The 14,595-nt window shown below is 39.3% G+C and overlaps 1 protein-coding gene across 1 annotated transcript in view; it reads left to right on the top strand.

Annotated features, from left to right (window-relative positions):
• Positions 1 to 14,595, top strand: part of FBN2 (fibrillin 2) — a 969,744-nt gene that overhangs the window by 928,408 nt on the left and 26,741 nt on the right. Inside the window, exons 59-62 of the mRNA XM_085632710.1 lie at positions 114 to 236; positions 2,855 to 2,971; positions 3,684 to 3,812; positions 13,255 to 13,374. Of these exons, the coding sequence (XP_085488836.1) occupies positions 114 to 236; positions 2,855 to 2,971; positions 3,684 to 3,812; positions 13,255 to 13,374 (489 nt within the window). The remainder of the gene's footprint in view (positions 1 to 113; positions 237 to 2,854; positions 2,972 to 3,683; positions 3,813 to 13,254; positions 13,375 to 14,595) is intronic.

The following is a 14,595-nucleotide window of genomic DNA, read 5'->3' as shown; positions in this document are numbered from 1 at the left end:
GAGCCAGTTGATTGAAATGATTTTTAAATCATAACCTGTATGTTCGTGCAATATCTGTAGTAGGCATTTCAAGTAGTTACACTTGATCTAAATATTGTCTTGTCACTGTATAGACTTAGATGAATGTTCCCAGTCGCCAAAACCATGTAACTTTATCTGCAAGAACACAGACGGCAGTTACAAGTGTGCTTGCCCACGAGGCTACATCCTCCAGGAAGATGGAAAAACATGTAAAGGTAAGCAGGGCAGTGTTAACATAACAAAATGTATTCATCGAATAATGTAAATTGCTTGTCAAAGGATATAAGATAAAAAAAACAGCATTATGTTTCATGATTAAATTCACCCCTGTGCTCTGTCACCATAGCAATTTCCTCAAGATGTTCAAGTAGCCAATTAATATTAATAGAATATCTGTATTTGAAGTTATTGTAGCTTTATCTTCATTATTATGTTTCAGTCACCACACTTTTAGCCGACACCTTTCTGACTATGGGCCATATGTATCAAGCCTTTTTTCCGTTTCCAAACGGGCAGATTCTCAGATGCAAATTGTAGTTCCTTAAATGCAATTCTGGAAGCACCATAAATTTGCTATTTGGCCATAAGGAATTGCAAATTACCACCAACTTCAAGTTGGTGTTAATTTGCAATTTTCTTTAAAAAAGCACTTTTTTGATTTTTTAAAAGTACCATATGTCACACATACATGCCCTTAGGGCATTTATGTGCGCAAAATGTGCACACATGCATATTTCAGGGGTGCAACAGGGTGTCCTTTTGGCACCCTTGCAACCTTGAAATTGCATTCTCAAGTTGCCATTCTCTAATTGGTAATCGCAAATTGAGAATGGCTTCCTATTCATTCATTCCTATGGGCCTCCTAGCCCATAGGAATGAATGGGAAGGTATTCCTTATTTGCGAATCTCAATTTGCGATTCGCAAATAAGGAATATGTAGGATTCGCAAAATTTTTAGAAAATCCTACATACATTGCATTTTGCGATTCTCTAATTGCAATTCGCTAAAAATCTTAATTTGAGAATCGCAAAACTCTTTTTTTATACATATGGTCCTATATTCAGTTTCTCAAATTTGTACTTTTGCAATATCCTTGTATTTTTCTTAATAATATATCTGTGCTGCACTATTTTATCTCAGGCCTAATCTTGCTATTTTCTGTTTCATGTTGAAAGTATGTAGTAGACAATGGCAAAACTCCGCAATCATTTTATCCACACATCTTTCAATCATGCCTTTTGAGAGCCCAAAACAAAAGAATGTTCTATTAATACTAAAACTTCCTGAACCTTTTGACATTATCGATTTGCTAGAAATATTATGTTCAAATTGTACAATCATATTAAGGCGCAACTATTTTAGATATTTGCTTTAAAACAAATGTTTGCTTGTCAATCTGTTAGAATAAGTCCATGACTCTATTAAAGCATTAATTAAATGTTTTCAGACTTTTAGTCTCAACACTTTTTGACATACCTTCGTCTAGTGATTGTAAATGGCTTGCCAAATTGTCAATTTCAGAAAGACACAAGCAAGAATGCTTTTTGAATAGTACAATCATCCATGTGGAGTAAAATCTTGCCTAAGCCATTTTATTGCATAATAACAAGCAAAGGCTGAAGCGATTTGTTCATGAAAACCTTCACAGTTGTCAGATTTTCAAAGTCTTTGGAATTGATCCCCAATTTCAAATCCTCATAACCTCACAAGACGTTTCTTTCCATAGTTTTGGGTCGTTATTGCAAATGAACACTCTTTTCAAGTTCTGTATCAATTAGCAGCGGTGCCTAAAAGTTAAATATCACATGAGCCCAAGAGTTCTGGTGGAAATAATTTAACTTTCAATGCTTTGTTACCTGACAATGCATTGCCTTATGTTTGACTATGAGCATGTAATACTCAATTTGTCTTCAAATTGAGATAAATGCTCAATAATCCATGGTCACTAAAACTTTCTGCAGCATGTGCATTGTGAACAAGGATTATTAGTGGCTTCCCTGGCAGGCCCATAATCAAACTTATTTAGGTTTGGTGAACAGCATTCTCCATCAAAAAAAGGGTTGAGAGCCTCTCCATCGTATTACAAGGGCAGTAGGCTATAATGTACTTGTAGCATGAAGGATTGTATATCTGCCAGTTAGTGAATGAGTATCCCGTTCGCCAAACTCTAAATATGGACTTAATCTTTGTTCACATTCACTGTAAGTTGGAAACCAATTAATCAGGGCTTTTGTGCACTTCTACTTTTTGTTTTCTCAAAGGAAGGATGAAGTGCAATTCGTACAAATGCAGACGACCACACTCTTTTCACACTATGCTTATTGCTGTTTTCAGTAGAGCTGTGATAACTAATATCTTGTTGGTTTTTCTCAAAGGCTAGCAATTAAGCAAATATCCTCCACTTACATTGATTATACCTAATTCGCTAAACAAATTGACTGGATTTCCATATTTGGTGCTCTGGAATGCTGAACCCTTTTAGAAACAGTAATTTACAAGGGCACTCTGTAGAAGGTTTTGCATTCCCGGAGCTCATCTTAAGAATTCTTTGCTCCTTACACCTCTCCTTCATCCCAAATACATGTCTATTAGACCTATGTAAAAGGGTATCAGCTATGCGATAAACACATAAACATAAAACATGATGGCCACTACAGACTGCCAGGTCACCACTTGTTTCCCTGGCCAGAAACAGTATAAAAGGTACCTATGGAAGTCTATGAAAAGTCAGGGAACTTTTATATCTGCTCTTATGTTGATTGGGAAAGACAACTAGCCATGCCAATACTGTATCTTTCTTTTTCTTTAGTCCAACACATCTTTTTCTTTCAGATCTCGATGAGTGTCAAACCAAACAGCACAACTGTCAGTTTCTCTGTGCCAACACAATTGGGGGCTTCACATGCAAATGTCCACCGGGTTTCACACAGCACCATACGGCCTGCATTGGTGAGACTCAGTAATGTGAAAGTTTAATGTATTGATCATTTTTGGGTTATCTTAGCAGGACATAGAATTAGAGCACTATATGCATTGTATGTATATCACTACACAATGCATAGAAGTGGTGATTGCTAATTTATCATGGGTGGTATAACAGCTGTTTTGTGGCTCATTTTCATGAGCCATCTGGGGAGTGGGCTGGCATTATAATTTGAAATGGAACACTAATTCTGAATTGGTTCTCTAAATTTCATGCTCTGCTGACAACCATGGTATAACCATGTGCTGCATTCTACTACAAGGGCAATTTGTCGTTATGGATCATTGACTAATGACTTTACAGCGGGAGAGTACAGAGGGAAAGGCACGGGAAAAAAAACACAGAGCTATGCATGCACAAAGCAATGGGAACCAGGGCTGATCTCTCTGAAAATCATGCTTTTCCTCTTGAAAGTGGAATTTGCTGACAGGGTTAATCCTTCCTCCTCATAATACGTGGCAGGCAGGACAGTCCAGGATGTAAAACCTGCTTGACCCCTTGCATGAGAATGTAATGTAAGATAAAGGTAAAAGGTAATCAGGAAAAAAGTAAATATGTTTTAAGGAAAAGACAGTTGAACATATGTACTTCTATTTCTGTATTTGTAAAAAATGTGTTGACGTTTGTTTCTAATTTGTCAACCTTCAGTGTAAGTGAAATATGGCATCTCTCTTTCAGATAATAACGAGTGTGGCTCACAACCATCACTTTGTGGAACAAAAGGAATCTGTCAGAACAGTCCTGGGAGCTTCAGCTGTGAATGTCAAAGAGGATTTTCCTTGGATAGCACAGGCTTGAACTGCGAGGGTAAATGTCTTAGTATGGTGCTTAAAAGCAATAGTACGGAAGGCTAATATCTAGCTATTAAATTATTAGCCTGCACATATTTTACTTGCTGCACCTCAAAAGAATCTGGACATACCAAATGAACATCACATAAATGAGTTGTTTAGTGTTGGTGGCAGCCTTCAAAATTCATTGGCTTAGCTTAATTAGAACACCGCGGGACAGGGGGCTTTCCAAATGCAATCCATGAATTCTTTGAAAAATGTTCTTGACTGAGCCTGTGCAGCACTGACTGCGAAAAAGACTTACTCTCAGGCCAAGTTAAATCAGCTGCAGAGATACAACTCAAACACCAAGACAGTTAAAGGGACAAAGAAGGAAAGATGTGAGCTGTTAACCACAAAACTAATTAGCAGAAAATATATAAATGGAAACTTGAGAACATATCCTGTGCAGAGATAACATTCCCTTAGTGTGTTCGCTAACTGGTTACCTAAAAAATAAATATGGCCGAAAAACAACTGAAAACTAGTTACTTTTCGATGTTTCCAGACTATATACTAAACCGCTTTAAATCTAAAGCATTGCAAACTCCCAACACTGAAAATAGTAGTTTTTCAAAGCATCATGATCTCACTGAGATATTACACATGTAATGCAGGTAAGCAATGGTGAAGACATGGGTAACTGATATCAAAAGTCAGGTTACGGTTTAACAGTTTAGAAGTCTAATTTAACCTAGGGCTCTCTAAAGTCAGTTCTGGAGAGCCAGATCCATGCCAGATTTTTAAGAAAACTACATTTATCTAATCGGAATATGCTAAAAATCTGGCATGGATCCGGCCCTCCAGGACCAACTTTGGAGAACCCTGATTTAACCAATAGAATCAGCACATTTTAAAAGTGGACATTGATCCACATTCCCACGAAAAAACAAACACAGGATAGAATCAGTCCTTGAGAAAGTTGTAGGTCTCTGTTTTCTGTCACCAGCTCTCTTGTCTTTTGTTATGACCCTAGTAATACCCCTAATTTTGTCAATACCCATTTTCATGTGAGTAAAATCAGTGATTAGTGTTCATAAGCCGCGCCCACTATGGTTGCAGTCCAGCTTCAGGACCATGGTGAAAGGGAACACCACACTTCTCTCTGGGTGGTGGCTGCATCGCTGTAGAGTGTCTATAAAGTTGGTCTTCTTGGTCGGGAGCCTTAACTCCAGCTCTATCCAGGTTTTCTATGGTTTCATTGTTGTTTGTCTCTTCATCAATGCTTGCTTTCCTAGCTTTCATTTCTCCTATTTCTCCAATCTCCTCATATTTGGTTGGCTTAGCATTTCTAGTCTCTCTTGCTCCTCCTCCTCCTCTCTCCTCTTTGTCTCAGCTCAGTATCTCTCTTCTCTCCTCCTCCTCTGCTTTGGCTCACCACAACCTACCTCTCCATACCTCCTCTTGCTAAAATTTGTCAAATTTACCAACAATGACATATGCCCTTCTGTTATTATGATTTTAGTCGCTTCCAGCATGCAACTACCAATGTTCTATTTTAATTATTAAAAATCTTGATAAAGTGGTCTGTGCCAATACAATGACAGGAACATAGAAGTTGAAGATATGCAACAACAATTTCAATTGATGCCAATGAGAGCTGAGGCAGTTATATTACTCCTCAGACATTTCTGGGAATTTAAAACTATTATACAGTATTTAAGGTAAATGCAGGTTACAAATGTTCTTCCTTCAGAAATGAAACTGGTAGAGCATTCCGCCCATACTCAAAAATATGAGAGCTGAAGAAAGGTGGATGTTTCTTTCCATTCCACTTTTGAAGAAAACATACAGTTGTGTGGATGTATTGGCAATAAAAACAAAATCTTTATGCCCACCTTGGCGTGTTTTGGGCCTCACTCTTATTACTACAAGATGTACAGCCATTTAAACCGAAGCATGTTAGGCCTGCGGCATGAAGTTATCATGGTCAGCCAAAAGACAAACTATTTAGGGGCTTTACATTGGGCCGAAATAATTTCCAGCAGGATGGATATATAGTAATTCCTCCAAGAAAGTTGAAATTGGAGTTCCGCATCATTTTAACATGGACAACGCTGCAGTGCCTGGTCTCCATCAGGTGAAATCTTTAACTATTGATGCTCAGAAGAACCTTTGTCTCTACAAGCATGTGGAGCCTTCCTGGACACTAGAGAAAAATGTTCTAATCATTATCCACAAGCAAAAATTGTGAAAATAAGGTTCTTTGCCAATAATATTCTGTTCAGAATTAATGCATTCTTCCCAACCATTTAAAAAAAAGATTTTAGCAGAACCTGATCAGAAAGGATCTAGGAAATATCAGCAGAGGAGATATAATGACTGTTTTGATGGATTTAGGAAAATTATTTTATTGACTCATTATACAAAATATCTAAGTTTGAAAGATGTAGAGAACAGTGTGGATTAAAGGAGATTCCATGGAATCTAAGGGAAATGTATTGGTGTTTGCCCCAAAAGTTATGTTTTATTCTCAAAATTATGATAAAGTTATAAGTGGGGTATCATAAGTAAGAAGGAAGTGTGATTTCACCATTTGTCTGCCTATGAAGTAAGAGAAGATTTCACCTGAATTTAAATATGCAACCATAGTGTGAGGTATAAGATGGCCGTGCAGAAGATTTAAAGTGAAGAAAAATAATGTTTGTGAGTGGTGATCGGTATGTGGTTGAACAATTTAGTGAAATGACTTGGCTCGCTTGAGAAAAGTCGAGCCGCTACAGTGACAAAAGAAAATATGTGATATTATTAGCATAGAGGAGTCCACTAAAATTTTAAATAACATTCCACATTAAAGTAATCATTGGTATCATACAAAGCATTCCCTGTCTTATGTTGCCGCTCAACACATACTGAGTGGTATTCCAAACTACTCATATTGTTATTGAAATATTTGGGAGAGCTTTGCAGGGGATCTGGAGGAAAAAAACAGTTAACTTATTTATTAATTTACTTATTTAGTTAGCAGTTTTGCATAGATTTTTACATAACTGAAAGAGCCAAGGTAGCAATTCACAATCAACAGCGGGGAGAAAAACATGTTGCTTGACGAGGCTGTTGCAACAGAAGCACGGTAAAAATGGTATTCTACCCTACTCTCTTTAATACTTTAACCATACTGGGCCCTTTATGATTAGATAATAAGCAGGATTTCCATTTACCACAGAGGCAATGGGCCTCTGATGAATCTTTCTTCACAGATAGGAGGGTTGGTAATTAGGGTGGCCAAATTACCACATTAGCTGTCCAGTGAGGACCCTTAATTGACAGCTAACTCACAGATTTGAGATCATATTTAGGTATTCCACTCTCATGACCATACTGTGAACATAAAGAATAGCAACAGAGAGACCCAACCTCCTGAAGAAGTTAAGTCAGATAGGAATTATGCAGACCAAAAGTTCTGCAACAGCAACACAGAACAAAAGAAGTTGTACTTGATGCTCTGACAGAGCTCACGAATTCTCCCTAGAGCACATTTAAGACATCAGTAAATAGCGCAGTTTAAATGGGAGAACCAACAGACTCAATAATGGACTCAGACAGATAGATTAATTTTGTTATTGTATTAAAGATTCAAAATTCATAGCAATAAGCAATCTTTTAAGAATATCACAGCATGCATACAAGCGGCAAACATTTGGGCAAGGCTTTTATCAGATGGTTATTATAAAAATCAATTTACAGAGATACAGAGTCCCACCATCATTAAAGGTAGAAGGATAGCTCACTTTCTGACAGCTCAAATCCTCCAAAGAAGGGGAAAAGGGTTTAGATTGAAAGTTCATTAAGGGCAAGTCAATTAGCATAGAACAAGGGAAATGAAAGAAAATTAAATTTAAATGGTTCAGCAAAGAAGGTTCCAGTCCATCACCTACCGACTCTAGCCTCAGCAAAACAGTCCAGAAGTAAAAGGATAGTTGTCCAAAATCGATCAGCATATCATCCTCTCACAAGGAGAGGAGAAAAGAATGGTGCTGCCCCTCCTTTGGAGTTTCTTCTTTTATAAAGTCTCTAACTATGTTGCGGTGATTTAGCATCACACCACTATTGGAAGACTGTCATATGCTCAAATTCACATAATGTCACCTAGGACACTCGCAACAGTAAAATGCTTTCCCATGCTAGTCATGAGAAATAAAAAGATTTGAGAGTACACATAGGCGTAACATAGGCGAAAAAAGATACAAAGTAGCAGCTGAAATCCTGTTCCCACAGGAATATTTCACTGTGAACATTGAAGAAACATTTAGGAATGTTGAAAATTGTACATATACATACCAAATAAAGCAACATTTCATTAGTTGTAAATGGACCTTTGTATTAGGTCTGGGGAAATGTCAGCATTACAGAAAAATCATATGTGAAAGAGTCTTTAAGTTGGCATTACACATTTTAAATGAAATAAACTCTAAACCAGTATCAAATATAATGTAATTAAATCATTTCAAATAGGAAATATGTAGAGTTTTCACCAAACAATATTACATGAAAATAGTTCATATTATAAATACCCTACTACCACACGTTTTCTCAACAATTCATATGTGTACAATTTTCTAAATTCACATTACAAAATTAGTTTTTCACTTTTCATAAACTATAGAAATTTGTGCAAAATTTCAAGATCCTACCTGGGAGCATATTTGCAAGCCCCTTTCGCCACAGGAACGTGACTTTTAACGACGTTCCTCTGGCAACAGGGGCTTCGCCATATTTACAAGGCACATTAAATTACTTAACCTGGCTTAATGCCGCTGTGTAAAGAAGGCACCCTTTCAATGGGTATTGTTCCACCACAACACCCATTGATTTTGACGCTGCCCCCAATTTACAAGGGTGGCGTAAATAGGATGTAGCGCCAAAATTAAGGCCTGGGAAAAACCTGGTCTTCACATGGCGAAATGAGGAAAAATGCTGTATTGCTCCTCGTTTGTGCTGTTTCTATGTGTGCTGTTTGTGCAGCACACATAGAAACAGCAAAATGCCATGAATGAGTTTTTATGTGCAGGGAGGTGTCCCTTCCTGCAAATAAACAATCATTAAAAAAAAATATATCTATTTGCAACTTCTATGTGTGCTGCACAATACATCACACATACAAGTTTCAAATCGCCATTTGTGATTGTTTATGTGCAGGGAGGGACACCCTCCTGCACATAAACAATCATTCCCTCAACGCAGACACCCTTGCACTATGGTGCAAGGATGCCTGTGTTGGCTCTAGGCAGCTTAATTTAGTGCCAGCAATGGGAAAAAGCAGGGATGTGCATCCCTGCGTTTTCGGCATGGTGGAGCTTGGCATTAGCATTTTCTGCTTAACGCCACGCTCTGCCATTCCCTTGTAAAAAAGCCCCCTAGTTTCTGCACTTTTTTGCACCAACTTTTCTGAATAGTGCATTCTAACAGAAAGCATTTGAAACACTATGCTATTTTATTAACAGCACAATTTCATCAGTAAACGTTAATAAACAACAGGTTCATAAGAAATGTATTAGTGCAACTCATTTGTATGTATTACTATTAGTTTGTTTGTATGTTTCATCTTACATTTTAAAGCACAATTACCCAGTACTTCTACTACACTTGTCTTGGTTTCATTTGTCACTGAGTCTAACATGTGCAAAGTGTACCTTCAGCTTTTCGTGTATTCAGTCAGTAAATGTGTGATGTATTGTGATTTTTAAAATCATGCATCATCATCTGTCTTGTTGGGTTGCTGATCGCACTGGGGAACTTGGGGGTTTGCAATTGCTCAGTGGAGGTAGTGTTTGAGTAATTCTTTCATCCTTTACATTTTCAATGGCTTATAAGATAATAATACTCTGCTGTCACATGGGCCATATTCTGAGAGCACTTCCAGAGCATGGATGTTTCTGTTCTTAATTCAGAGATGTAATCATGAGGTTCAGGTATATGATACCCATATTTAAAGACACGGGAGGAAGGCCTGGACCTTGCAATGGTTTTGATCATGTGTACCTAGGCGATTTCTTGGCTTCTGGGGGCATATTTACAAGAAATGATGCAGCGCAGTGCTGGAAGCAATTTAGCAGCGCTGTGCTGCGTCATTTAAATAAAATCGCAGGGATACACCGTATTCACAAGAGTACGGTGCACACTTGTGTTTTCCCTTGCACCGATGCTAAAAAGATATCGCTAGCGCAGACACCCTTGCGCCATGGTGCAAGGGTGCCTGCATTGCAGAGATGATTGTTTATGTGCAGTACGGGACACCTTCCTGCACATAAACAATCATTAGACATAAACAATCATTAAATGCGATTTGCTCATTCTATCTGTGCTGCAGAATCAGCAGAAAATGAGGAGAAATAAAAGTATTTCTTCTTGCTGCACCACTCTTAACACCTTCTTTTCCATGGCGTTAGTTTTTGGTGCTGCCTCAGATTTACATATCCTTGTAAATGTGGGGCAGCCTCAAAAAGCAGTGGGTGTTTCAGTGGAGAGTCCCCAGCAACACCCATTGCATCCCCTTTGACCCAGAATACTGCAGGAAAGGGTATGATATTTACAATGCAGCATTAAGCCATGCAAAGTGGCTAAGAGCTGCATAGTAAATATTGAGCAGTGCATTGTGCCACCAGAGCATCAAAAAATGTGATGCTCTGGTGGTGCAATGCGCTTGTAAATAAGGTTTTGTGTTTTTTTGTCTTTTCTCAGTGCTTAATTTGCAAAAAGAATATGTATGGTGCCCAAATTTCTTCTCAGAAGCAGCCGCTGGGGTTCCTGAATGTCTGGGTTACTGTTTAGCAAAGATTTTGAGTCTTGATTCCACTTCATGCCTCTCTCATCCTCCACCATACACTTCCTGAACCTTTTCCACAGACATGCATGATCTTTTCGTTTGTGCTTTCTCTCTTTGTCACTGTTTTTCTGCTTTCCTTTTCCCTATTCTTTCTCCATTTTCTGCCTTTCCCAATCCAGTTCTGAGTAAAAGCCTTCTGATGGTAAATAGGTTCCAGTCCCTAAAAATGAGTACTGGTTGGCCAAACCTGCAACCACCGGCACAAATTAGGCACTGCTATGCTGAGTCATTTTTGTTTTAATTTTTCTTCTGATAAGATTTTAATCATCAATGGAGAAAGAAGCAATGTTTTTGTTTTAACATTTTACATTTTCGAATAGTGTTGCCGGTGATTCTTAGATTGGTTAATCGCTCTCTTTATGTGCAATGATTTTACTTTAAAATGTGTTTTTGGATCCACATCTTCCTTTGCTTTGATCAGTGGTGTTCGGTGCTAGCTCATCTAGGATCCTTGATCTTGTTTCAGTATACTTGTATATGAATTCATTCACTGCTAGCATATGGGGCAGTACCTTGTAGTGTGTACACAATTTCTGATGTGCGGGTGCCGTTGTTGAGGTTTCTTGAGTTTCTGATCCAGTGCTTTGTTCTTTTGGGTTTGCTGGAGTTTATTGTTTTTGTTAAATTTGTAAATTAGTAAATAGGTTCCAATCCCTAAAAATGAGTACTGGTTGGCCAAACCTGCAACCACCGGCACAAATTAGGCACTGCTATGCTGAGTCATTTTTGTTTTCATTTTTCTTCTGATAAGATTTTAATCATCATTGGAGAAAGAAGCAATGTTTTTGTTTTAACATTTTACATTTTCGAATAGTGTTGCCAGTGATTCTTAGATTGGTTAATCGCTCTCCTTATGTGCAATGATTTTACTTTAAAATGTGTTTTTGGATCCACATCTTCCTTTGCTTTGCTCAGTGGTGTTCGGTGCTAGCTCATCTAGGATCCTTGATCTTGTTTCAGTATACTTGTATATGAATTAATTCACTGCTAGCATATGGGGCAGTACCTTGTAGTGTGTACACAATTTCTGATGTGCGGGTGCCGTTGTTGAGGTTTCTTGAGTTTCTGATCCAGTGCTTTGTTCTTTTGGGTTTGCTGGAGTTTATTGTTTTTGTTAAATTTGTAAATTAGTAAATAGGTTCCAATCCCTAAAAATGAGTACTGGTTGGCCAAACCTGCAACCACCGGCACAAATTAGGCACTGCTATGCTGAGTCATTTTTGTTTTCATTTTTCTTCTGATAAGATTTTAATCATCATTGGAGAAAGAAGCAATGTTTTTGTTTTAACATTTTACATTTTCGAATAGTGTTGCCAGTGATTCTTAGATTGGTTAATCGCTCTCCTTATGTGCAATGATTTTACTTTCAAATGTGTTTTTGGATCCACATCTTCCTTTGCTTTGCTCAGTGGTGTTCGGTGCTAGCTCATCTAGGATCCTTGATCTTGTTTCAGTATACTTGTATATGAATTCATTCACTGCTAGCATATGGGGCAGTACCTTGTAGTGTGTACACAATTTCTGATGTGCGGGTGCCTTTGTTGAGGTTTCTTGAGTTTCTGATCCAGTGCTTTGTTCTTTCGGGTTTGCTGGAGTTTATTGTTTTTGTTAAATTTGCAAATTAGTAAATAATCCGACCAGTTAACCTTTCTATCTTTATCAAAGAGAAGGCCCAGTCTAGGGCATTTTTTGTGTGCAGGTGATACGCAGAATTGTGTGATATTATTGTTGTTTAAATACATAGGTTAGCAATTATATTGTCTTTTTGAATGTTCCAGTGTAGGCTGAAAACTTTAAGCAAGATATTGTTCTCTGCATTTATCTCACATTCGGAGAAAAGCACTATTAGCTGCTTCATAAAAGTTATGTTGTTCCTTAGGGTTATATATGAGCTGAAGCTTTAGAAGGTTAGGATCAATCGACTATATATCTATTGGTACATATTCAAACATTGAGAATCGGTCTACCAATAGGTTTCTTTATTTTGACAGATATATCTAGGTGTATCATAGCATGTCCCTGGAGGGCCAGAAGCTCTAAGGTTGATGGTGATGTTTCATTTAGCCAGATTTCTGGTAGAAAAATCTAATGTAGGTTGTGTGTTGTAATATGTCAGCAATCTCTATGCCATGTTTCACAGCAGACCTGCAATTATGTACGATACATTTTAGGAAGCACTTTAGCGTGAGTTCTTTGGAACAACTCATATGTTTTTATTTCTACTTGATTTTAGTTAAAGATGAGGTTATAGTTCCATATGATAGTTATCTATAAAAGACCATTCAGTCAACTTGTTCCAACTAAGGTCATATTCCTTTAACCAGATGACTGGGATCACCTACCCCTTTTTTCCAATACATTTCTGTTTTTCAATTTGTAAATCAGCTTACTTCTTTCCTTCTTTGGTATGTATTTGGCTCTTAGGAAAGGGAGTTGTTCTTTATTCTTTGACAATGAACCATTTTGTGTAAGAGTACGGTAAAAAGGGCCTTTCTTAGTCTATTATATGTTTTCGTGAAAAGCTTAAAAGTATGATTCAATGTTGCTTGCCTTGTTCAGACCTTGTCACAGTCCGCCCATTTCTCTATTGTAGATGTGGATGAATGTGATGGGAACCATAGGTGCCAACATGGATGTCAGAATATGCTCGGCGGATACAGGTGCAGCTGTCCACAGGGATACATTCAGCATTATCAATGGAACCAGTGTGTTGGTAAGAATGTTTTTTCATGTGTTATTAATTCTTAGTTTATGGTTAGGTTATTACTGAATGTAAACATGAAAAACTGCCCACCTAGCTGAGAATATGATATTTCTACTCAAAGTGCATTTAGAGCAGAGAATACCTAGAAGTAAGTAACTAGGACACAAACCTCTGAGGTGATATGGCATCTTTCATTTTCATTGGTGGGGATGTTGGAAACAAACCCATTTACAGGAATTATTTTAAGTAGTAAAATCATGTGTATCCATTTATTGTAGATCCTTAACAGTGATATACGCCCTCATGTGTCCCATTACAAAAATTCATAACTTAGCTGCAACCCATTTTCTGCTGTGAAAAGTAAACAAACGGGGGGCGTGGCTAGCTGCCAAGCAAGATGGCCGCAGCTTGAAGGAGCTCCGAGGGTGAGGCCGACTCCCCGTACATCTGCCCGCTAATCCGTGGTTTATTCTGTGCCCAAGGTCCTTGAGCGGGGAGTTCAGGCGAAGCTACCCCGCCTGATCCCATTTTCGGGTCTCTCCGTGGCCCGGAACGGAATTGGCACCGCCTTGGAAGTCGCGGCCTACATCGGCAACCTAGACCGGGGCCTCGATTTGTGTGAAGTGCCCCAGGTGCCACGAGGAAGGTCCGGGCTCGTTCGCGGGGCGCTCCGGAAGAGCCTGCGGCTTACTGCGGGCCTGGTGGCGGTGCGTGTTGGACGTGCCCTGCTCTGGTCGTCCCTGTGCGAGCCCTGCATCGGCGGGTCTGTGGAGATGTGAGTCCTTGGTGACGTTGGGGGAGATGGCCCCACGGAGGTTTCATTGAAGGGCCCGGTGGCCGTTGCACTCCCCCGCCGGTTGGTACGAGCGGCAGGTGACGACTGAGGCGCGCTTTGGAGGAGATCTGATCGCCGGCGCTGCCACTGACTCAACGGGAGGCGGACGGGGAGCGGCCGGTGGTGCCGCCAGACGACGGTGCTGTGGACCCCCCGTGCTGCCTCCCCCTGCTGATGCCAACGGGGTGCATTGCGGGCCTCCGGCGCGGTGCTGGGGCCCTGTGTGACTTTGGGATTTGCACCTGACTCTCCGTGCTGCCTCCGAGAGTGTAGCCCATAGCTGTGGGTGGTCAAGGCGGACAACGCCTTTGCTGGCCTGGGAATGACTGCGCCCGAACGGGGCTGCCTGCTTCGCCGATTAACTGGCGCTGGATGTGGGGAACCTTTGGCTGCAC

Source organism: Triturus cristatus, chromosome 2_1, assembly GCF_964204655.1.
Source record: "Triturus cristatus chromosome 2_1, aTriCri1.1, whole genome shotgun sequence".
In the NCBI taxonomy this organism is placed as follows: Eukaryota; Metazoa; Chordata; class Amphibia; order Caudata; family Salamandridae; genus Triturus; species Triturus cristatus.
Note: the sequence above shows the minus strand (reverse complement) of the source record. Positions and strands in the feature narration are given on the sequence as shown.